Raw genomic sequence first — 24,347 nt, forward strand, 5'->3', positions numbered from 1 at the left:
ACTCAATCAGCCTCCACAGCAAGAACCTGGGTGTGGCAGACCCTGCTGTGAAGTGCTAACTGCTATGCCACACTGGCAGTCATGGGGGGCTGCTGCTGAACACTAGCTAGCAGCCAGGCCTAGTTAAGTAATGCCAGGTAGGTGGCATCTAATCACCCAGAGGTTGCTGCCAGGCCTAGGGTACCCAGCCTCCAGGTGGAGCCTGATGATCTCCTGGTATAACAATTGAACTCCAGACAAGAGATCTCTTTTCCCCTGGAGAAAATACCGTATTTTTCGGACCATAAGACGCACTTTGCCCCCCCCCCAAAAAAAGTGGGGGGGGGAAGTGTGTGCGTCTTATGGAGCGAAGGTACCTTTCCCGGGGGGGGGGCAATCCGCTGCCTCCGCCTCTGATCCTGGCGCTTCCCCCGTGCCTGCCTGCCTGGCTCCAGCTTCTTCCAGCAAGCGCTGGGATCTCTCCACACTGCCCCCACCGCAAACCCAGCACTTCGCGAGTGCCAGCTGCAGAGGGGGCAGCGTGCTTCCTCCATGCCTGTCTGCCTGGCTCTAGCTCTGACGCTTACAGCAAGCGCCAGGATCGCTCCCTCCACCCTCCAATCCCTGTGCTTGCTTTAAGCATCAGAGCTGGAGCCAGCTCTGCAAACTCAGCGCTTCACAAGCGCCAGCTGTGGAGGGACGGCGTGCTTTCTCCGTGCCTGTCTGCCTGGCTCCAGCTCTGATGCAGGCGCGAGGGAAGTGCCGGGATCGAAGGCGGAGGCAGCGGATCGCCCCCCAGGAGGAAGGTGCGTCCTATGGTCCGGAGCACCTTATGGACCGAAAAATACAGTAACTGCTTTGGAGGGTGGACTCTATGGCATTATGTTTAGCCAAGGCCTTGCCCCTCCCCAAACTCTGGCTTCCTTAGACTCCACCACAAAATCTCCAGGAACTTCCCACTAACCTGGAGCTGACAACTATAGTCAGAATTGGGTCCAGTGTTCTCCCTCAAAGGCCAAAATAGGCCTGGGAAGGGTCTTCTCCCCCTGCCTATTAAGAAAACCAAACTTGATTGTTTTGTTGACAGAAGCAACAGCTACTGCCTAGTCGCTTCCCCAGTGGCCCAATCCTTGTCTGCCCTGGGTCTGGCAGCTGGCAGGGGAGAGGAGTAGACCCAGATGATGGCACACAAGTTGTCTTGACTTGTGGTTCACAGGCCAGTGGCTGATATGGTATGCACCACAACCAATGGGAGAGTTGGAAAATGTCAGAACGTTGTGGGAGGGGGGTGTACAAAAGATAAGATGTTGGTTTCAGATAACTTTTAGCAGGAGAAAAAGTCAGAGTGTAGATAACAAAAGTTAACTGTAAACTTTCCATATGTACCAAATTAAACTTGTAGAAAAATAGTTGTGATAATCATATCCGCATGAGGAGTGGGTGGCATATAAATCTAAGGTAAATAAATAAATAAATTTTGGGGGATTTTTCTCTGTTGCTAGGTGGCTGCAATAAGCACTATTGTAAATCGAGGAACACCATTGAAAGCCTTTGTATTTAGAAATTACAATCATCTACCTGGAATCAAGTCTCACTATCTTGGAGGCTGTCAGTATAAATTATGGCAAGCGATCCGAGCATCATCCGCTGCACCAGGCTACTTCCAGGAGTATATTCTGGGCAATGACCTTCATCAGGTTAGTTGTAACATTTCCTTTTCATTATTTTGACTTATGAAGTACTATTAAGGCAAATCTTAGTTTCACAACTGCAGCTTTACCTAGAAGAGTTCCTCAAAAGCCAGTCAATGCCTGCAGATCTCGGACTTGTACATTGCACATAGAAAGTTCTGGCTCCATATCGCTTGAGTTTGTTCAAGTGCTACAAAGCTCTTTCTGTTAGCGATAAATCAGATGTGCGCAGTTTATCCCTACTATTTAATACCTATATTTTCAGTGCTGAATCTACAATTTGTATAAAAACTGTTGAAAAGGAGAGCTTATTATATAATATAATTTTATTATTTACAAATAATGAAGTACATATTTGTAAACTTTCAATTGCATTTTTTAGATGTTATGAAGTCTGGACTTGCTTCTGTTATCATCCCTTAAAGTAAGCCAGGGAGAAATGGCAATTTCTAGTTGGTTGCATTACTTGTTAGTTGGTTTTCTACAACAGTATGGATGTTCATAGTCCTCTTCTGATTTAATTAACCCACTGATAATGAAGCTACAGTGCTATGTTCTCTAGCAAAGTTCTGCATGTTTCAAAGTATGTTGACAAACCTGAAGAGCAAGGAGCATGCAGTGGAGGTTTATGCATATGCTAATTAGTGCATACAAGAGCCCTTTGATATGTGGTATTAAAAATTCATTGTCTTTGGTTCTTCCTTTCACTAATGAGCCAGCTAAGTATGCCAGTGCTTTGATGTGTGACAGAATTCAGAGAGACTTAGAACTGCTTCAGATTTTCTAATTTGCTAAAAGGCAAGCACTACTAGCTTTAAAAAAACAAGCATACAAGTAAATCATGTGATGTGCATCTGTTTTATTATTCTTCATTTCCACATACCACTTAAGGAATTTTGATTTCTACAGAAACATTTATAAGGCAAATCTTAAATGGTCATTTAACAAAAGGTAGGAAGTAAGCACATTAGGTAAAATTATCTCAAATGTTTATGGTAGTAATTGATATAATGATATACTAATGGAACTAGATGAATGGACTAGATGAATGACTCCAAGGGACAGAGAGGTTTCTGCCTGCAGAATCTGTCTTTCCAAATTTGGTTTTCTACAACGTTTTCCCCCCATGTGTTGCTCTTTAACGGATGGCTGCTTTTTTCAAGTGAGAAATATGTGGAAGTTAATGGACATCTTGGAATGAATTTTATACTGATACAGGATATTGTTTGAGTTAATCCAGAACAGTTTACTTGAAAGTAAATCAAGTCACTCAGCCTCATGGAATGTGGGGTGGGATTACCTTATTTTCAGAGTTTGTGTTTGCAAACTCTGAATGTATTGGGATTTTTGCAATTATTGTTGTGTTCACAGTCTGGCGTTGAGCAAGTCTGTCTTTCTGTATCCTCTTTGATGCACAGCAGCTATCACACAAGCAGAGTCTTGAGGTTCAATTTACATTTTCTTGCTTTTCTGGGATTGAATTTTCAAACTAAGAGGCAATATTAGTTAATTGAGTCTGAGTTCATACAGCAATTCAGTATGGTGTAAAGAGTGAAGGTGATAGGCTATGTTGCTTTTTGATAGAGCTGTGGTAATTACAGAGTATTCTCACTACTTCAGACAGCTATCAGAAGGAATAAACCAGATTCCAACCCACCATGGGTCATGCATGCATAATGATCACTTAGGTCAATCTGTCCAAAGACATGTTTAGCAAGCAGATAAAGGGGGGGGGGGGGGGGGTGCGAATACATAGTGTCATCTCAAGTTGATTTTTAGTCACCATTTAAGCAGGAGCTAAAAGCACTTGTCCAGATCTGAACAGGAACTTAACAATGCCTCTTTCACTTTGGTATGTGCAGTGATTTTGGTCAAAAGAATATACCTGCAGTAGCCTGCGTAATAGTCTTTCACAGTGTCCTGGCAGCTGGGGCAATAGGCATAGTCCAAAACAGTCTGAGGTCAAAGTACAGCTATTCGAAAGTCCCAAGTGTCAGACCAGAAGGACAAATCCTAAGAGCACCAGCCAGGTCATGGTCCAGAAAGTCAAGCACACAAGGGTTGTGGACGAGTTGTTTCCACACTGGCTTTCTCTTTTCCAGCTGCTTTTAACTGGAATAAGCCAATGCTAGGTTGAAGTTCTTAATGGCTGAGCAGTCTACAGGACTGTCTGCCCTGATCCTGCAATGACTCCAAACAGACTGAGTGCTTGGTGCTGGGCTACCTCCAGGCCCACCTTTGCTGGCGACCCCATGGTGGCTGCAGGGCTTCTGCTTCTCACTCCAGGCTGCAAGACTGCACTAAGAGACATAGCATGCTGACTGCACTCTGAGATACCCCATCTTCATGCGATAGTCTCCACCTTATCAGTGGGTCTTCCTGCAGCATCCAAGGGTTGGGGCCAGCTTCCTCCATCTCTTCCTCACCCACGGAGATGTTAGGCAGGCTCACAACACACAGCAAAGTGGAGTAGTAGCAATTTTTTTTGAAAAGCACTATTTTTTCCTCCTCTCCCCATATATAAACTATTACAGTGGCATAATGGAAGGAAGGTCCTTGAGCACGCAGTACTATCCTTACTCCTTAGCAGAAAATATTTAATTCGTGGCGATGTGTTAAAAATATATGCAAGACAGTACAGCTATACAACTGTGGGTCTTGCAAGGACTTGTAGGGGGAATTTCATTTTTCCTTCCCCCACTATATCCTCTTTTTTTTTTTTACTTTGAAAACCCCCAGGGCTTCTTTCCTTATCACTTGCCAGCCAGCCAGCTAACCTTTATCTGTCCTTGACTTCAGCTTTCCTTCCTTTCCTATACTTGGCAGCCTCTTCCCAGGAAAACTCTGGCCAAGGTTCACAGTGTTGGTTGGGGCAGACCTAATTGTCGAGGGTACCTCATCTTTGCTTGTATCCCCTCCTCACACCTTTTTTTCTCCTGGCAGCCCCTGTACCCTCACCTTTCCCAGCCACCAACAAACCTACCTTTTGCTTCCTACCTTCAACTATATCATTTATATACTTCATTTATATTCCATATTTTTGCACAATGGCGTCAAAAGCAGCTCACATCACTCTTCTCTCCTCCATTTTAATCCTCACAACAAAAGTTGTTTTTCGTCTTTTAACTTTGCTTCTTAAATTCCAAAAGTCCTGAAATTACGCCCTTCCCTTCTTCTTGACTTTAGAATATTGTAATTGAGTCCAAATCTTAATCCTTATCTCACATAGAGCTTATTTTAGTCCCAGAATGATAAAGATCTTCTTACCTTGAAGCCAAATATATCCTTCTTTATACCGTCATTTCCAAAGATAGATTAAGCTCTGAGAACGTACATGTGGTAGAAAATAAAGTGAAAGACCAAGATTCCATTATTAACAAATTGCAGGAGAAAGTAGTTCTACAAGACTGTAAGTTAATGGAAAACCAGATACGTCTGAGAGGAGTACCTGAAAATGAAGAATCTGACCTGAGGACAAACATAATAAGAATCATTGCTGAGTTTTTGGAGGTGGACCCTGATGAATCTAGCTATCTTTATGACTATATATATAGGGTCAATTCAATGTATGCCAAGAAAAATAAGTTATCAAGAAACATAGTAATAAGATTTGTATCAAGTGATATGGTGGGAAAGATCTTAAGTAAACAATTTGAAAAAACACTGGAAGTAGATGAAAGCAGAGTAAGAATCATTAAAGAGTTGCCAAGAAAGGTCATAAATGACAGAATACTGTATAAAAAATTAACTCGCAAACTGGGAGAATGAAGTGAGATACAGATGGATATTTCCAGAAGGTCTAAGTTTTGAATATGGAGGAAAGAGGATTACAATTACAAATATTCAAGAACTTAGGAGGTTTTTTGAGGAACATAGGAAATTTGGGGATATAGAATAAAAGAAGAATTACAAATTAATATCTTGGAATGTAAATTCACCGCAAAAAAGAAAGGCTACATTTCATTGGATTAAGAAACAAAACTGTAGTATAATTTGCTTACAAGAAGTACATATCAAACAAATGGTTTACAGATTTTTATGGAACAAACAACTGGGTATGGAATTTTATTTGTTGGCTAAGGAGAAAAAAAGGGGAGTGATTTTTAATATTAAGAACTAGATCCAAAACTGATTTTTAAGAATAATGATGGAAGATACCTAGCAGTTGAAGTGATGTTGAATGACAAAAAGACGTTATTATTGGGACTGTATGCCCCAAATGGGGCAAAAGACCCCTTTTTTAAAGACATTGTGCAACAATTAGGCCAAGTGACATATGAACAAATAATGGTAATGGGAGACTTTAATGGAACAGTTAAAAATACTTTGGATAGATCTGGGAAAAGAAATAATGAAGGGAAATTACCAAAGTCTTTTTTTGATTTAGTGAAACAAGAAAGTTTGGAAGATATATGGAGGAAATTTAATCCTAAAGTGTGGGACTATACTTTTTTTTTCAGCAAGGCACAACTCTTTCTCAAGAATTGATATGCTATGGACTACAAAAGATCTTGGACTTATGACGAAAAAACCAGATTCTTCCTAAAGTTGGGGCAGACCACAATCCATTAATGTGGTCTGCAAAGTATGTGAAAAAGATTAGGAGGTGGAGGATAAATGAAGATTTGCTGCAGAAAACAGACACAGTGGCATCTCTAGAAAAAGAAACTAAAGCTTTCTTTCAAATAAATGAAAAAGAGGACATTCAATTTCAAACTGTGTGGGATGCGTATAAAGCCGTAATGAGAGGTATTTTAATTACAATGAACAACAAAGCTAAAAGAGCTAAAGAGAAACAAATGCTGGACATTCAAAAAGAGATGGTAAAAAAAGAAAAGGAACTTAAAAAAAGACCGGGGAAAAAGAAAATAATAAGGGAGATTACAATATTGCAGAATCAATTGAGACATTTGTTAAATAAAGAGGTAGACTGGAACCTTAAAAGACTTCAACAGAAATCTTTTGAAGGAGCAAATAAGACTGGAAAATACCTGGCTTGGCAAATGAAAAAAAAAGGGAGAATAAATTTATCAATAAAATTGTATTGGGAGGTAAAGAAATTGTTGACCAATTAGGAATTAAAAGGGAATTCTATAAATATTATGCTAAGTTATTTCAAGGCCAAAAGGTGGAGAAAAGAAAAATAGATGCATATTTACAGAAAATTCAAGTAAATCCCTTAACAGAAAGTATGGAAAAGGTCTTAAATGAACCAATTGAAAAAAATAGAAATTGAAGCAGCAATAAATTCAATGAAATTGGGAAAGGCATCAGGTCCAGATGGTTTTACAGCAAAATTTTACAAAGTCTTCGCAGAGACATTAGTACCAAAACTCCAGAAATTGATTAATATTAAAGGATCGAATACCAAATACATGGAAGGAAGCAGTAATTTCGTTGATACCAAAAGAAGACAGACACACCACAAATGCAAAAATTATAGACCAATTTCATTACTTAACAATGACTATAAAATATATGCTAGGATACTAGCAGAATGACTCAAACAGCATTTGAACAATTTCATTAAAGATGAGCAAGCAGGATTTCTTCCCAGGAGACAAATTAGAGATAATATCAGAACTGTTATAGATATTGTTGAATATTATGAGAAACACATTGAAAAAGAAGTGGCATTATTTTTTGCAGCTGCAGAGAAGCCTTTTGATAATGTGAATTGGGACTTTATGTTTGCAGTGATGGAGAAATTGGGAGATTTTATAAGAATGGTCAAGGAGATATATACTGAACAACAAGCAAGACTTTGTATAAATGCAGATTTGACGGAAAAAATGGTAATTAGCAAAGGAACAAGACAAGGTTGCCCTCTATCTCCATTGATAACTCTAGAGATTTTGCTTATGCAAATACAAGAAGATAAGGAAATAGAGGGATTGAAACTAAAAGGCTTTTCTTATAAATACAGAGCGTTTGCTGATGATGTAATGTTCATTAATGAAAATCCCATATTGCTGCTCCGTAAGATACAAGAATATGGAAAATTGGCAGGTTTCTATATAAATAAAGAGAAATCATTTTTTTTTTTTGCAAAAATATGACAATGAGCTAACAGGAAGAATTACAAAGGGTAACAGAGTGTGAAGTTACTTCAAAAGTAAACTATCTAGGCGTGGAAATTACTATGAAAAATATAGACTTGTATAAAAATAATTATGAGAAGCTTTGGCGTAAGATCGATGGAGATTTGATAAAATGGAATAAACTGAACTTGTCTATGCGGTGCAGAATTGCTACAATTAAAATGAATGTTCTACCAAGAATTATGTTCCTATTTCAAACAATTCCAATTGTGAAGTGTTAGAGACAATCTGTCTGCCTCCCCTGGCCCCTCCAGGAGATGCAAAGAAAAGAGCTGTCAGTCGGGAGTCTCCTTTAAAGTATACAACTTTATTGAAATCAAGAAAGAGGGGAGTCGCTTTTCAACGAGCTCCCCGATCAGTTCCATACATGCCCTTTTATCCTCTACTCCCGGCTGATGAATCCCTCCTCCTTTCCCCATAGGCTGAGGTACTTAGAGGGTACAGGCTACCCGGCACGCCTTCTTCACCCCCTCCTTGACATGAACCCCTCCCGTTACATACATTGCATGTGCATTTAAATTTACCTTTCCCTGAGGTGGGGTGTGTCAGTTAATATTTATTACTTGATTACGCCTGCATACTTGCTACTTATTAGTCTCTATTGCTATTAATCTTTACTGTTGCCATGGCCTGTTCAACCGTGTTATTTCTTTTCTGCTTCTGCGTTTTAACAATGGCTACTACACCTGTGCTATGGTTACTAAATGTTTGTACCTGGTTCCGCTCCTTGCACCTTAACAATCACTAAGATATTACATTTGGTTCCTTCAGTTTCAGCTCATTTCATTATTTCACTCCTCTCAGAAGGATAATAAACAATTTAGTAAATGGCAAAGGAAGATTTCAGAATTCGTGTGGGCCAAGAAAAAACCAAGAATTAAAATGAAAATTTTAACTGATGCAAAAGAAAGGGGGGGTTTCCAGTTGCCGAATTTAAAATTGTACCACGATGCAGTGTGCTTGATGTGGATTAAAGAATGGATGACGTTGTTAAATAAACTATTGGTCTTAGAAGGCCATGGAAATATTTTTGGCAGGCATGCTTATATGTATTATGGGAAAAACAAGATGGATGCTTTTTTTCTCACATCATTATATAAGAAGAAATTTGCTAAATACTTGGTTAAAATATAAAAAATATGGAGATGAGAGAAAGCCATTATGGATTGTGCCAACAGAAGTAATAAAGTTATCTTCAGATACTGATGAAGGGATGCGGTTAACATTTAAACAATTATTAAAAATACTTGGAGAAAAGGTGGAACTAAAATCGGCTGAAGAATTACAGTATAAATATAATTGGTTTCAATTGCAACAAATTAAGAGTTTGGTGGAACAAGACATTAAAAATGAAGGTATAAGACTAGAACAAACAGAATTGGAAAGAATGTTGTTGGGGGATAATGAAAAGTTGATTTCAAGAATTTATAAATTACTATTGAAATGGTCTACGGAAGATGTAGTTAAATCTCAAATTATAAAATGGGCAATTAATATAAATAAAGAAATACAAATGGAATCATGGGAGTACTTATGGAAGAACTCTATGAAGATATTGACATGTTACAGAAAATTGCTTTAAAAATGTTATATAGGTGGTATATACCTAAAAAATTGGCAAAAATGAACAATCAGGTATCAGATAGATGGTATCAGAAAGCATGAAGGTTCTTTCTACCATATGTGGTGGACTTGTGAAAAGGCAAGACAATTTTGGCAAATGATTCAGAAAGAAATGTCAAAAAAATTAGGTTATGACATTAAGAAGTCTCCAGACATTTTTCTGTTGGGATTACAAATGGAAAGTTTTCCGAAACAAGATAGAACGATTGTGTGGTATCTGCTTTCAGCTGCAAGGACATTATATGTGCAGTTATAGAAGCAAGATAAAATACCAGAAAAATGGGATTGGATTTTAAAAGTTATGTCTTGGTGTGAAATGGACAAGCTTACATGAATCTTAAAAGACTATGACTTGGAGAAATTTATAATGGAATGGGAGAAATTTCAAAAATATGTTGAAAAACATTGGAAGGTAAAGGGGCATTTAGTGATCTTTGATAACAGTTGAAGTTTTGTGGAATAATGGACTAAAATTACAAAGGAATAATTTTCTTTTGTTTTTTTCATTGTGTTACCTGTTTTTTTCTTGATAAAGGCTAAAAGAGAAGAATGAAGATGGACAACAATTATTTTATAGGGTTTGGTTTTTCCTTTACTTATTCTTTCTTTTTTATTTGTTATAAGGTTTTTAATATGAAGATTCTAGGATTGATAAAATTATCTTGTATCTTTAACAATTTAAGTAAACACCGGCAGGGGTCATGAAAAGGGGGGAGGGGAGGAGGTAGCCATCAGTGGCTATTAGCCACAGCATATTGTTGGAACTCTCTGTATGGGGAAGTGATGCTCTGTATTCCTGGTGCTTGCGGTGGGGGGCGGGAACAGTGGAATGACTTCTAGTGTCCTGGCCTCACTGATGGACATCCTGATGGTACCTGGGTTTTATTGGCTGCTGTGTGACACAGAGTTTTGGACTGGATGGGTCATTGACCTGATCCAACATGGCTTCTCTTATGTTCTTACTGGATTTCATCAGCTTGGTTATTTGGTAGTAACAAGAGTTAGGCTGAGTGTAAGTTATAGAGCATGACTTCTGTGATCTTTCTCCTAGGAATGCATCCTTTGCTTTGCTGCCATGGTATTGAATTCTAGAATTGGGAATTGGCAGGCAATTTTAAATGCTGCAAAAATATCAAATTAGGTGAGCAGTAAACAGTTAATCCCTCACTTATTTATGCTCAGTTCTTCTAACTTCTCTTCCAAGTTAGAAATGAGCGTTTATATTGATTTCATATATATTTAGGAAAATCTAGAGTACACTGAAGTGATGGCAGATAATTATATCAAAACTTTATACATCAGTTGGAAGAACAGTAAAGGACAACTGTAGTAAATCTCAAGCATGCATTTGCTAGGATAAAGCCAGAGATATTCTCAGATGCCTTACACACATAACAAACATTGTTAAGGTTGCATGGTAGGTTTTAAAATGAAAAAAATGGCACGTGACAAGTTTATTCACACCCTCTCCTGTCTCTGTGATTTGCTTGTGCTAGTTCAGTGTCTCTTCTTTTCCAAAAACACAATGAAGGTAAACAACAGAGCAAGTCTGTGAAAACGAACTAGAAATGCAAAGCATGTCTGCACAGTCATTGAGGTGAAATGGTTGCTATGGCGCCAGCAGACTCCAAGTATCGGAATTGGCTTTGCTAAATCACATCTTTCAGTACATGATACTCAGTTCACATAACTTACTGTGTAAAGTAAGGGTTTTTTTAAAGTGTTGTGTACAGTCTGACAGTTGTGCCATTTTTTAAAGACTAAGAGAAAATTTTGAAAATGTGAAAATGTACAGTAGTGTTAAAACAGGAAGAAAAGATTAGAGTAGGTAGCCTCCTGTTAGGTTCAATGGAAGAGTAATTTTCTTTGCTACTGTTGACCACTTTTGTACCAGTGGCCACTTAAGCAATGCCAAACATTCTGGTAGCTGCAAAGCATTTTAAAAAGCACTGCCATTTGTCTTAGGCATGAGATATTGAATTGCAGAAAGAATAAGAATTAGTCTTCTAGCCACAAGTTCTCAATGGAATCTTAAAAATAGAAGTAAATTGAAGTTAATTCCAAAGGCATAAAAATGGTTGACAAAACTAGAAAATCATTCATCTTGTTTTTAGCTCTTCCCATCCCCCTATCAGGAAAATCTACAGAGCTATGAGAAAGGGAAAGAAAGTAGACACCTGTTAAACAGCCAACCAGAAATACACAACATAATCTTACAACAGTTGATTTCAGTGAGCCTTATGTTTGATGAAGGCTTGTACTTTTCTCCCTATTTCCACATGTGGCTTTTGGATAAAACACAGCAACGATCTTTATAAAAAAAGGGGGGGGGGACTTGGCCTTGAGCTTGCAAGGAATAATTAAAGCTGAGGTACAAGTGCCAGTATTCTGCCCCATTACTTGTTTCCTTCACACTTTTTAAAGGGGTCCTTTTCAAACAAGTGCCGTAGATAAATTGCTTTGGCAGTTGCAAAGCTAACTTTTAGAACATAAACCTAAGCATGTTTTTAATGCTAGAAACAGACTGAAAATCAAAGATCTCTGTGTTGAAATTATAATTTCTTTCTTTCTTTCTTTCTTTCTTTCTTTCTTTCTTTCTTTCTTTCTTTCTTTCTTTCTTTCTTTCTTTCTTTCTTTCTTTCTTTCTTTCTTTCTTCCAGCAGTAGCGCTGTTAAGATTAAATCTTTTAAATGTTGTCAGTGTGCCGATGGTAACAGCAGGGCAAGGGATCAGTGTAAGAATGCAAGAGTACAAAGAGAGGCAGAGATGGCTCATGTATATTTCGGGAGCAGTGAAGAGAGAAACTTGCAGTTGGAGTCAGAATAAACAGGGAGCAAAGAGAAGACAAAACAAAGGGCAAGGAAAAGCAACATGAGAACTGAAGAGAGAATAAATAAAATGAAGTACTTGTCAGTTTTGGCCACTTGCCCTCCAGCTTAGTGAAATCCAGGGTTTATGTATGCACTCTGTATGGATGTTTAATACATCATTCATTTTACAGAGAGGATGTACATAATAACAGTTTTTACTTTTAATGTTACCTAAGAATCTTAACTTCACAGGTCGACATGTTAAGAGTAAAAGCTACTAAAGATGTTACTAAGAGTCAGTCTATTCTGTAAATTTTTAAAATTCTGCTTTAATCTTATAGCAGCTTAAAGTTTAAACAAATGTTCACTTTAAGTCAAATAGCTGCTCAAGGATATGCTTTAAATTTGGGGGGGGGGGGTCAAGAAATACTGCATTTTGCTTATAAATTAAATGATACTGTATTTTATTATAGACCAAAAATCTGTAAATAATGATTTCATTTAATGGAAGTCATGACAGATGAATTGCTAACTCCTTTGAGAATCCCTGTGTTGATGCACATTTAGAAGCTATTTTGACAAAATTAAATTCAATAGAAAAGACTACAATTTAGCGGAATGCTTTTATGAGCTGTAGTAACTCATACTCTTATGAATTTTAACTATTAACTTCAAAATACTGTAAGCACAGTGAACAATCAGATCCGTGCCACAATTACTTGCATTCTGATAATCTGACACACAGTTCTGACACACCTCAAGAGTGTCATGCTTGAGAGTAGACCTCAAGCTAAATAACTATTCCTTTCATACAGTCACAATGTATGCAGCAGGCTTTAAACCATGCAGGGCAAGTTCTGCAGCCCCTGCAGCTGCTCATTTGCACTGTTTTGGCTCATTGCTGCCTCCTGCAAGCCCAAATAACATAGAGGCATCAATTCTGGCATGGCCATCACAGCTTCTTTAAGGTGTTTGGGCTTCGTGCTGCCTGCCTCAGGTCTGCAGTTTTGCCTCAGTGCCCCCTCCCACAGCTATCTTTCAATAGCAAAAGTGGAACAGGCCCAGCACTTTTGCTGGCATCCCAGTGCTTCCCCTAGATAGGCTCTCATCTTCTGTCTGGTCCACTCAGAGAGCACTGATGCCATCTGAGTCTCCCAACTTTGCAGCCCTAAAATACCAGACATTAAGTGCTAAATATTTTCCCAGGTTCTTTTCCCCATGGACAGTCAGTGAAGATGCTAAACTATCCAGGTCAATACCAGATACTTGGCAACCCCAGCTTTTCTACAGGTGAAAAAGAGGAGATGAAGACCCTTGTTCATCAGAAAAGTTGTGCTGGGTTTCATGGAGCCAAAAATGTAGGGTTGGGGCTGTAGTAGATGGTCTGTTAGGTGAGAAAGAGTAAAAAATTGCCTGGATTCATCCCATGATTTCAGTTTTATGAATCTAGTATATTTAAAATGTGCTAAACCCAAATAGATTCTATTTGTGTTGACTACCTTGAGATTTTTTTTTAAAAGGGGGGATTAGATTTAACTCAGTAGACGCATTCATAAAGCAACACAATGTTTACTATATTATGTTAGGGTGCCATCTGATTTTAGCCAAAATTAAAAATAATGTGCACTGAGAGACTACTGTTCTTACTTCTGCTGTAGGCAAAATGTATTAAGTGTTCCAGAAAGAGTTCAAAAAGCTTTTGTAGATTGTACTGAAAGCTTAATCAAAGGACTTTCTCATCAAGGCAATGATCTACATCACTGCTTTATTTACTGCAGCTGTAGTTTTTAAAAAAATGAGTTTGTTTTTAGTAAGAATGCACTTTGCTGTAGTTTGCTTTGAACAGTAGTTTTTAACTGTTGATGTGAATTAGATAGTCCTATCACAACACTGCCTCCTAATCTCATGGAACACCTGTTCAAAAATTGGATTTACATGTGAATAGAATCTGATTTTTTTATTTCTTTTTTAAGTAATAGAAGCTGTGAGAAAGAAATGATGTCTAAATGACAGCCACTTAACAGAATGCTGTGTCTGCGGCTGTTTAGGTCCTCTTCATCTACTTCTTGCGCTCGTTTGGGCTTTGTAATCAATGCTGCTATCTTCCTAATAAGATATTCCATGATTCTGACAACCTTCTTGATATGCAAAATTCATTTCCTAAATCCAACCCACATACAATTTCTTAGTGAAAGGCACAATGAGGCTGCGATCGCACATCCCCTGCTTTGGCGGGGAGAGCGGGATATAAATGCGAAATCAATAAAAATAAAATAAATAAAAAATAAAACATTCTAAATAATGCAGTTTTAATCCACTTTCAATGCATTTTCAAGCTGGATTTAGCTGGATAAAATCCAGTTGGAAAGTGCACTGAAAGTGGATTGCAGCCTAAGAGTGTTTTCTTTTTCAGATTGGAAACATAAAGAAGCTTCCTCCCTACAATCAGTGTCAGCTATTAGGATTTAATACCCTGTCAATTAATGCTTCATTTGCTTTCTAAAAAAACACAGCTTTGCCAGGGGTATTTACGTTACATTTTGATTTGCAGTAATAGTGCTCTGAAAGCTGACCTCCAGCCTCTGAACACGGTTGCATTTCTGATGGACTTTGATGTACAAGGTTCATTCACTACTTGCCTCTGATACATACATCTTGCTGAGTAACTCAGATATGCAGTTAGCTTTTTACCCTCTCCAAACCTTGTGTGTCCCTAGAGCCTGTGGACTGAACTATTTCCAGCATACACTTTTACTATTGTACCCATGAACCTTCATTTCAACAGATCCACCTAGCAAACTACAGCTTGGTAATTACTTCTCGACATTTTGTAGAAGGAAATATTAGATTGCATGGTGAAGTGATTTAAAGCTTGCGCTAAACGTGTGAAATATTTGTTATGAAGACTGCGGAGCTTACCAAGTGAAATGTTTAAGGCATGGCCGATTGAGAAAGAGAAAAGACCTGTTTTGTCTTAATTATTTATTTTTTCAGGTTTCCATAAATTAAACTACAGCTAGGATAGCAACCTTTATGACTTACAGTTAGTGTAGAGCAGTACTCTTCACAAAAGAAGAAAGCTTCAGTTATATCAGGCAAAAAACAAAGTGTAATTTTTCTGTGTTCAGTGCTATGATGCAAAATGAAACATTTTTTTCATGTAAATGGAGAAGCAAAGTTGGAACTACAGCCATATGTATGAGTGTTTTTTGTACATGTTTGCAAAATTTGTGTAGAGATTGCAGTGGGATATTTTGTCCTTCACAAAGAACACTTGTTCACTATTTTTTGCTCTAGAGAAAAGGATATATCTTGTTTGTTACTTTTGAAGGCCTTACCAGTTAAAAGAACTTTCTGTCACAACTACAGCTGCCTTCTATAGGCACGCAAACTGATTTTTGTTTCCACTCTGCTTGTGTATAAACTCTTCATTGTCTTTTATCGTGCATAATATATTATTGAGGCAGGAGAAAGTTTGAGCTTGTTTTTTTCACTCTGACCATGATCCAGGGGAAACCTGTGTGTAAGGGAAGGTGACACATTGTTCCTTCTTGCAGCAGCACCTCATACTTGCCACAATGCTAATTTAGGGAGTTTCCAGTATTTTGGAGAGGAACTTCTAAAAGCTGCCATTCGAAAGGGGAAGCTAACAGACCAGTGTGCTCATGAAATGTGGCATGTGAGATTTGAGATCTTGAACATGTTTCTTTTGCCTGCTTCCTAAAATCTTCCTCCTTGCTCTTTGTTTCTAGCACCTTAAGCATAAAATGAACGTTTTAACTTTCCATTCATTAACAGATTTCATCCTGTCATTTAATAAATGAGTTCTTCCCTTTTGTATTCTGGTTTCAAATGAAAATAAATCATTTTCAGAATCAGACAATGTATTGTAAGTAACTGCAAGTATTATGTGATGATGTATGATAAATTCGCACTGTACTGTTGTTATCATCTGTCTTCTTGAATTTGTATTATTCTCTCCTAAAGACTCATGAGATCTGTTTCCTTGGAACAAAGAAATGTGTACTATTATATTTAATTAATTTATGCTATGATTGATCAAATCACACAATCTTTATTGTGAGCCATTCTTGTCTCAGAACTTTACCATGCTGCCATATAGAATATACTAGAATTAACAAACTGGTCACTTTTAAGAGTAACAAGGGAGGAAACTCCCACCCCGCCCACAAAATCCTGCTTCCCTCCCCACACACACCCTCTCTTCCCAGCCCTTTCTCCCTTCTCTCCCTCTCCAGCTCATTACCTACTATCTTCCAACTCCTTTTCTCTGTGTTCTTTTTCTGTCATTGCCACTGCTTTCCCCCAAACCTGAAGTCATGCCAGAATTACCTAGGCCAAGGCTCCCATGCTTCAGTTGCTAGGCACCTCCACAGTATCAATAGTGATCATGCCAGATCTGTGAATATTCTCAATATGGGAGGACTTTGACCTCAGTTGTGCAAGGTTTCTCCCCCCCCCCTTTCAGGGATTTCTCTGCACATCTGGGAGATTACCCCCAAAGGGGGTATGTGCATGTGTCAGGAAATCCCCTGAATCTGTACATGGACCCATTGTGCGACTGTTTTGATTTGTACTCTGGGGCCATTGTTCAAAATTATGTGTAAAGATGATACCAGTTAAATTTGCCATCTACTATACTACACCAGTACTGTCTTGTGTAAAGGTGACCTCTTATCTTGGATGTTGTTCATAATGTTGACTTTGGGAAGCAAAAAAGATATTCTTCATTTACCATTCCTTCATTGTATTGTAACATCCCATTTTATTTTGATATCCAAAGAGAGAATATAACAGTCAAGCACCAAATTCAAACATGAATGGCTGTGTGTTGAACTGAATGGATTTTATACAGTGCCTACTTTATTTGCATCTTGTAGTATTTTAATTCTATCTATAAATACCGGTCACAGATTTCTCTCTCTCTCGTCATTCCCAGGATGGAGGGCTGCTCTTGAATAATCCTACGGCTTTAGCAGTGCATGAGTGCAAATGTCTTTGGCCGAATATACCTCTGCAGTGTGTAATATCCTTGGGAACTGGCCGATACGAAAGCGAAGGGAAGACCAATGTCACCTATACAAGTCTGAAAGCTAAGCTGAGTAATGTCATCAGCAGTGCCACTGACACTGAAGGTTGGTTTCAAGTCATTGATGTTGTTTTGTAGCTCTCTATGGGACTTGAATAAAGGATTTTTACTGAGAAGCAACATATTTAGGTATGAAAACATAGGATTTAAGAAATAAAATAGGCTAGCATACCAGTAACATCATCAAAGAATATTCTGTTTCTGTCTAGGGCATATTTCATAACCTTCATTTGAATTGGGATTATTTTATTAATCCCATATCTTGCTCATCTACAGAAGGATTTGGGTTCAGTTCATGTACAAAAATAGCATAAAAAGAGAGAATTAATAGCCATTGTTTGAAATCAGTATAGTTTGCAATGCATTTTAAAGTTTAACCTTTTTATCTGGTTAATATATTGGCAGGTATTTGGTGAACTGTGGCACTGATAAAGTTTACCAAATATCCATTTAAATTAATTGCTTGAGACTGTACCTTGATTATGCTACTACTGAGCTGTCACTGATAAATAAATCACATCTGAAAAGTGTGGCCATAATGCTGATGAGGTTTTAGAGATACAGAGCTGTGGTACGAAGAAAGGCCACCAATCTCTTAATACAGGAATTTTGGGATGAATGAAATAATAAATCAAGCAAGGTTTTCAAGGGTTTGGAATAGTAGTGATGAATGAGCAGAATAGGAGAACATATTCTCTTTCTGTTACCCTGCTCCCAATTGGATCACTTATTCATCAGTGCAAAAACAAAACAACCAATTCAGACTTTTATAAGTAGTTTATAAGATTACTTTTTTTTTGCTTGCTTTTCATAAGTAGCTGACCTGCAGAATTAACACTGAAAGCCTTTACCACCAGAAGTCTAGTTGATATAGTTCAAATCATTGTGATTGGAACAGAGACCAGGTTTGTGACAAAATCTTAACAATGGGAATTTCAAAAAATTCAAGGAAGTGAGATGCAGAAAGATTAGATAATATGGTTTTCCCTCAGAGGCTGAGGACATCTGTGTGGGTTATTTCCATGATCCTCTAGGGAGGGAGGAAAACTTCCTTTTGATGCCTTGGAATAACCTGCCCCTTTCCATTTTTGTTCCTGCCTCTGTAGGGAGTAGCAGCTAATCAAATAGGTTTAGCTTTTCCTGTGATAATTTCCCTTTAATTTCTCCTTCTAATTTCTTTACTTCAATTTAGTCTTTATTTTTCTCCTTAAATCTACTCCTCACCTTTGTTCTTCTTGTTTCTTCTCCTTCCTTTACCTCTACTCTGAGGAGACTAAGGGAGGATTGGCAAATGCCTCTAATGGCGTTGGGAGAGCATTTGGACAGGTTCCTCTCGGAGGAGGAACAGGAGACGCTCGCAGAGGCTGCAGCAAACACGAGATGCAGCGGTGGGGTCAGCTTACCTTTGTGATTTGTTTGCACCAACCATGCTGAGCCTGCAGATGACACGCACAGCAGCAGAAAACCTTGCATGCCAGAGGACACTGTGGCTCCTTCAGGGCCTTTGGTGGCAAGCAGCGGCAGCTGTTTTGGAACTGATGGGCTCAGTGCCAGTTCTTTGCCACCCTTTTTTCATGGTTCTGCTGGGACAGACGGAGATTATCGCACTCCAGAGAACCCCCCTGAGCAGCCCTACATAATGGCTCCACTACAGTTGGGTAATGTACCATTAGTCCTGAGACCATGCAAATTTTTATTCAGGCTATGCAGACTGAAATGTCCAAGTTTTTTACCAGAGTGGAGACTAACCCCATTGACAGCATGTATGTTCCAATTCACAGCATGTATGTTTCTGGCTGCCCACAAAGACACCTCTACACACAGGGAACAGATCCAGGAGTGGATTCTGTTGCTTCAGGATCAGAGGTTGATGACAGAGAGGAGAGGGAATTCCTCTCCGAGGATGAGGAGGAAGTCAAGATGCCTGAGCAAGCTAACCGCTTCTTCAAGGCAGAGGATTGCCAGTACTTACTAAAATAAAGACCCTCACAGCCCTTGAGATCCATGAATTACCTCCTGAGGAGGGCTCCAAGGCTTCGAGCTCCAAGCGACTTAAGTCTAGGGCTAGTGGGAACACTGAATTTCTACCCAGGGTTGCAGCATAAGGGTTCCCTTCCCTAACTCATTTGAGCAGCAGCTTAGAGTCAAATGGGATAAACCAGCTGCAAATAAACAGTTTCCACACCTTGTTAAAAAAGCGTTATTCATTGCCTGGTTATACTAACGAGTTACTTCAGGTTCCAGCAGTAGATGGACCAGTGGCAGCACCACAGTTCTCTGGTCTCCTGTCAGAGGATGACCACGGCAGCATACGTGATGCACAAGATAAAAAAGGCGGGGGGGGGGGGGCGGAGTGTCACTCGTTAATGGCGGACGCATTCTGATCAGGCTCCTGATCTTTTCCCCTAAAATGAGACCGTTTTGAAATCATCAGGCTCTGAATTTGATTTCTATGTCCATGGGAAACCTCTTAAACGCAAGAAAAAGACCACACCGAAAGAAAACGCTTCTGTTGCAGCCTTCTTCAAAAAGAACAGCTCAGCCCAGGTTAGTGGCCCTGTTACCCGATCGGCTTCTAATATGGCTGCTGGCAACAACTCTCCCCAACTCCCTGCTGAAGAAGAGGATAATGCTCCTCTCTGCAGAAAAGACTTAGATCTGCTAAGGCTAGATATCCACTGCAATTTTAATGAATCAATTGATACTAATTAAGGAGAGAGTACAAGTGCTCTCGGAAGAGCTTAACGTGACTGCTAAAATGGCGGAACAAACTGCTGAAGCTGTATTATCGCTTAAGGAGGATGTAAAGCATATTAAAAAATCTGAAGCCCTACTAGATACTAGAATCACGGTTCTGGAAAATCGCGTTTGAGCCTCTAACCTGAAATTCAGGGACTTTTGAGGAGGGTGAGGAAGGGTCTTAGGATCCGGCAAAGTTTATAGCACATTGGCTTGCAAAATCTCTAAACATGGAGGGGGGGAACGTTCTATCAATATCTAAAGCACAACGGCTGGGAGCGATGGCGGCGTCTTGGAAGGGCAGACCCAGGGACATTCTAGTCCAGTTCGTATTTCCCAAAACTAGGGACCTCGTCCTGAAGGAAGCAATGGTGAGCGGTGCCCTGTCTTACAAGGAGAAAAATTTTTTTGGCGCTCTTAGATTCCCCCCCCCCCCCCAAACAATGTCCTGGAAAAACGTAGAAGATTGAAGCCCTTCGTTAACAAACTGCATCAGCAAATGTACGATTTCGTTGGGGCTTTGCATCGGACATTTTAGTTTATAGGAACGGATTCCTGCATACAGCAGCTGATATGGAGTCGGGCATGGTGTTACTATCGTCCCTGTCGTTAAAACTTTTTCCGGCTGAAGAAGAAGAACTACAGAAAGCTAACCCTCATCTTGAATCACTCCCTCCCCAGGAGAGTGACTGATTAATGTTTGCTGTGGGCTATTATCTGAATTCATATGAGATGTTTGAAGAAGTTTTTACCGTCGCTTTGCTAAGTGTGATGACTTACGATTTTGGTGGGCTTTTCAAAGTTTGTAATGCACTAAAAGTTTTTCATAGTTCCAGGGTACTCTGCTACAGTTAAAATGAGTTATTTTTAACACTTTTTCTGGTTTAAATAATAATAATAAATCTGAAGGTTTCCTGGGGTTGAGTGTGCATGGATGGGAGTGCTTGATAAGCTGTGGTAGTTTTACTTTTAGTGCGATATGAGTGTGTAAATAATGAATTGAGGATGGGTGCCATGTTTTGTGTGTGAGAGGGTGTGTAAGCGTTTATGAAATGAAATCTGGTTTGTATGTAGGGCATATGGATGTGTATAAAGGTCTCGTTATTGTCGGTATGTATGTGGTTGAGTGGTTGCTATTAGGAGTTTTATATATAATTACTTGATCAGTGAGAGGGTGTAAGATTGCATGTTTCAGAGAGTTACATCGGTTATTTGGGATACTTGTTGCTAGGTTGGTCTGTGATTATGTCTTCAGTTAAAAATAATTCACTTACCATCGGTCACCTCTTATAAGTGAACCCTGACATGTTTACTAGTATATGTTTCTTATTCTGTGTTTTGTTATTCAAATATGTAATTATTTCCTACTAAATAATTAATAAGTCTTTCTTTTATCAGGTGACCGAATATGAACATATCGAGTTTCTGGGACTATTAGTGGTTAAGTTTAAGCAAATATTGTTATTGGATTTATCTAAGGCCTTATTAGCCAAGATTGAACAGCGAGTAGTTTATCTGTATATTTGAGCCTGATTATATTTCTCTGTTGGGGAAAAAGGTTTAGATAGCCGACTGCTTTGATCGTGAGTTTCAGTACTAAGGTTCCTCTCTATAGAATTTTAGGTTTAGGTTTCACTAAAAGGGAGTACTTACTGTATTTCTCCCTTCTCCTCTTAGTGATAAGAGGCTTGTGAAGCTGGTTCCCAAATTTGGGGTGTTTCTTTAATCTTATACTGGTTATAAAAAAGGTAGAAAAACTTTGGCTGTCAGCACAAGTTCATAGTGCTGGTGTATACGGTGAGTGGTTGAAAGTTTGTTTAAGTTTGTAAGTTGCAACCTCCTTCACAGATTTGGAAATAACTCGTAAGTTGAGTGTTATTTAATTTGCTTCCTTCAAGCCAGAATGTCTTGCAGTCTTAAATTTGCTTCTAGGAACTGCAAGGGATTTAAAAACCCCATTAAACGTAAACGGATTGCCAACTACCTAGATAGAAAAGGGTAAACTTAATATAATATGTCTACAAGAAATCCATGTAAAAACTTCAGGATCTAATATCATTAAAACAAGCTGGTTTTCTCAGACCTTTCAAGCCCCGGGTTCATCCAAAGCATGGGGTGTAGCCATTCTAATATCTAAACATACTCCTTTCGTTTGTCAGCAAACAAAAAAAGGTCCTAAGGGCAGATTTTTGTTTGTCAAAGGTGAGTTAGATGGTGTAAGTACAACAATAGCCTCAATATATGCACCCAATAGTGGACAGTTAGGCTTCCTTAGAGATACCTTACAAGAATTACAATCCTTTCAGCAAAGTAACATCCTCATAGGTGGGGATTTTAATCTTGTTATAGATCCTATTCTAGATAAATCAAACTCTCCTTCTCATTCATCAGGCAAACTGTCCTCTCCAACAGGATTGAGTAAGCTTCTTTCTTTCGACCTAATTGATATTTGATGAAACCTGTATCCTACTAGTAAAGACTATACTTTTTTCTCTCCTGTTCATAGCTCTTACTCGAGAATTGACTTCTTATTGGCCTCTCCCTCCTTAATTAATCTTGTAGAGAGTGCTAATATTGAAGCTAGAACCATTTCTGACCATTCCTTAGTGGTTTGTGATTTAATTGTGCAGGATTCTGATGGAAAAGGCCCTAATTGGTACCTTAATAAACTATTGTTGTCTAATGAATCTATTAACAGCTAAAAAAAAACAATTGAAGAGTTGAAGGACCGTATATCTTTTTTACAAGCTAAGCATGCTAAGTATGGGGGGAAGAAAATGCTTCAGAAACTAACTCAGGTGAGGAAACAATTAGAACTGATAGAGACCTCATCCATTCAGAAAAACTTTTTGTTTCTTAAACTTCTAAATCGATTAAGTTATTGAAATATCGTGTAGCCCCGAAGAGAGCTCAGAACTTAGTACATGCCATTCGTACTCTGCGGACACATATCCATTCTTCTTCAAAAAAGATTTCTGAAACTTTTTTTGATTTCTATAAACTCTATATGAGTTGGAATACCCAAATCCCCAGCATATTGAGAACTACTTAAATTCCATTGCTTTTAAATCTTTTCTTACTGAAGACCATGTTAAGCTTCTAGAAGAACATTTTAATTTGACTGAACTAAGCTCGGTTATATCAAAAATTAAAAGTAATAAAGCTACAGGTAGGGATGGTTTCCCGATTGAGTTCTACAAACAATTTAAATCTGATTTACTAGGCCCTTTATTAGAAACTTGCAACTCAGTTATGAAGGAGGGTCATCTACCTCTGAGCTGGCTTGAATCAAGAATGATAGTAATTCTAAAACAAGGAAAAGACAAACTTAACCCATCTTATCGTCCTGTTTCTGTTTTGAACCATGATTTTAAAAATTTTTCTTCTTTACTTGCAGAACGTTTGAAAAAAATTATCACTTTCTATATCCACCCAGATCAAGCAGGCTTTATGCCAGGCTGTACTATTACAATAACATTTGTAAGTCACTTAACTTGATCCATGCCGCTAAATCTAATGCCTCTGTTAATTCTTTCTTTATATGCTGAAAAAGCGTTTGACAAAGTAGAAGTAAATTATTTAAAAACCCTTTTAAGTTATATGACATTTGGGCCATGTTTTTTTAAAGTCTATTTTTGCCATTTACAGCGCACCCATCACACAAATTAGTATTAATGTCTTTCGTTCAGATGAACTACAACTCAGTAGAGGTACCAGACAGGGATGCCCCCTTTCTCCTTTCCTATTTGCCCTTTCTGTTGAACCCTTTGCTTATGTAGTCCGTAATACACAAGAAATCACAGGTATATCTGTTGATAATACTACTAACAAAGCAAGCCTTTTTGCGGATGATATGGTTTTTTATTTAACAAATCCTCTTAAGTCTCTTAACAAATCCTCTTAAGTCTCTTAACAAATCCTCTTTTAAGTCTTTGAAAAGACTTAAGAAAAGCTTGATGAATTCAGTAAACTTGTTTTTCAATTAACGTTAACAAAATCTGAGATTTACCCTATTAACCATGAGCTCAAGGTAGTTATTACATCAACACTGCCGTTCAAATGGGTAATGAAAACTTGGAGACATCTGGACATTTTTATTCCTTTAAACCTATCTGACCTGCACCGAGTCAACTACGGCCCTATTAGTAAATCTATGACTTTGAACTTAGGGGAGTGGTCAAAATTACATTTTTTATTCTTGGAAAAAAATGATCTTCTTAAGTCTTTTTTACTGCCTCGCCTTCTTTTTTGTTTCAAAACCTTCCTATCCCTCTCGTTCGGAAAGATCTACTGA

General features: G+C 38.5%; 1 protein-coding gene across 1 annotated transcript in view; it reads left to right on the plus strand.

Moving 5' to 3' along the window:
• The window catches only part of PNPLA8 (patatin like phospholipase domain containing 8), a 75,511-nt gene that overhangs the window by 43,724 nt on the left and 7,440 nt on the right, over nucleotides 1-24,347 (plus strand). The window contains exons 8-9 of the mRNA XM_060244901.1: nucleotides 1,482-1,676; nucleotides 17,165-17,360. Coding sequence (XP_060100884.1) covers nucleotides 1,482-1,676; nucleotides 17,165-17,360 — 391 coding nt within the window. The remainder of the gene's footprint in view (nucleotides 1-1,481; nucleotides 1,677-17,164; nucleotides 17,361-24,347) is intronic.

This window comes from Heteronotia binoei, chromosome 8, assembly GCF_032191835.1.
Source record: "Heteronotia binoei isolate CCM8104 ecotype False Entrance Well chromosome 8, APGP_CSIRO_Hbin_v1, whole genome shotgun sequence".
NCBI classification, from domain to species: Eukaryota; Metazoa; Chordata; class Lepidosauria; order Squamata; family Gekkonidae; genus Heteronotia; species Heteronotia binoei.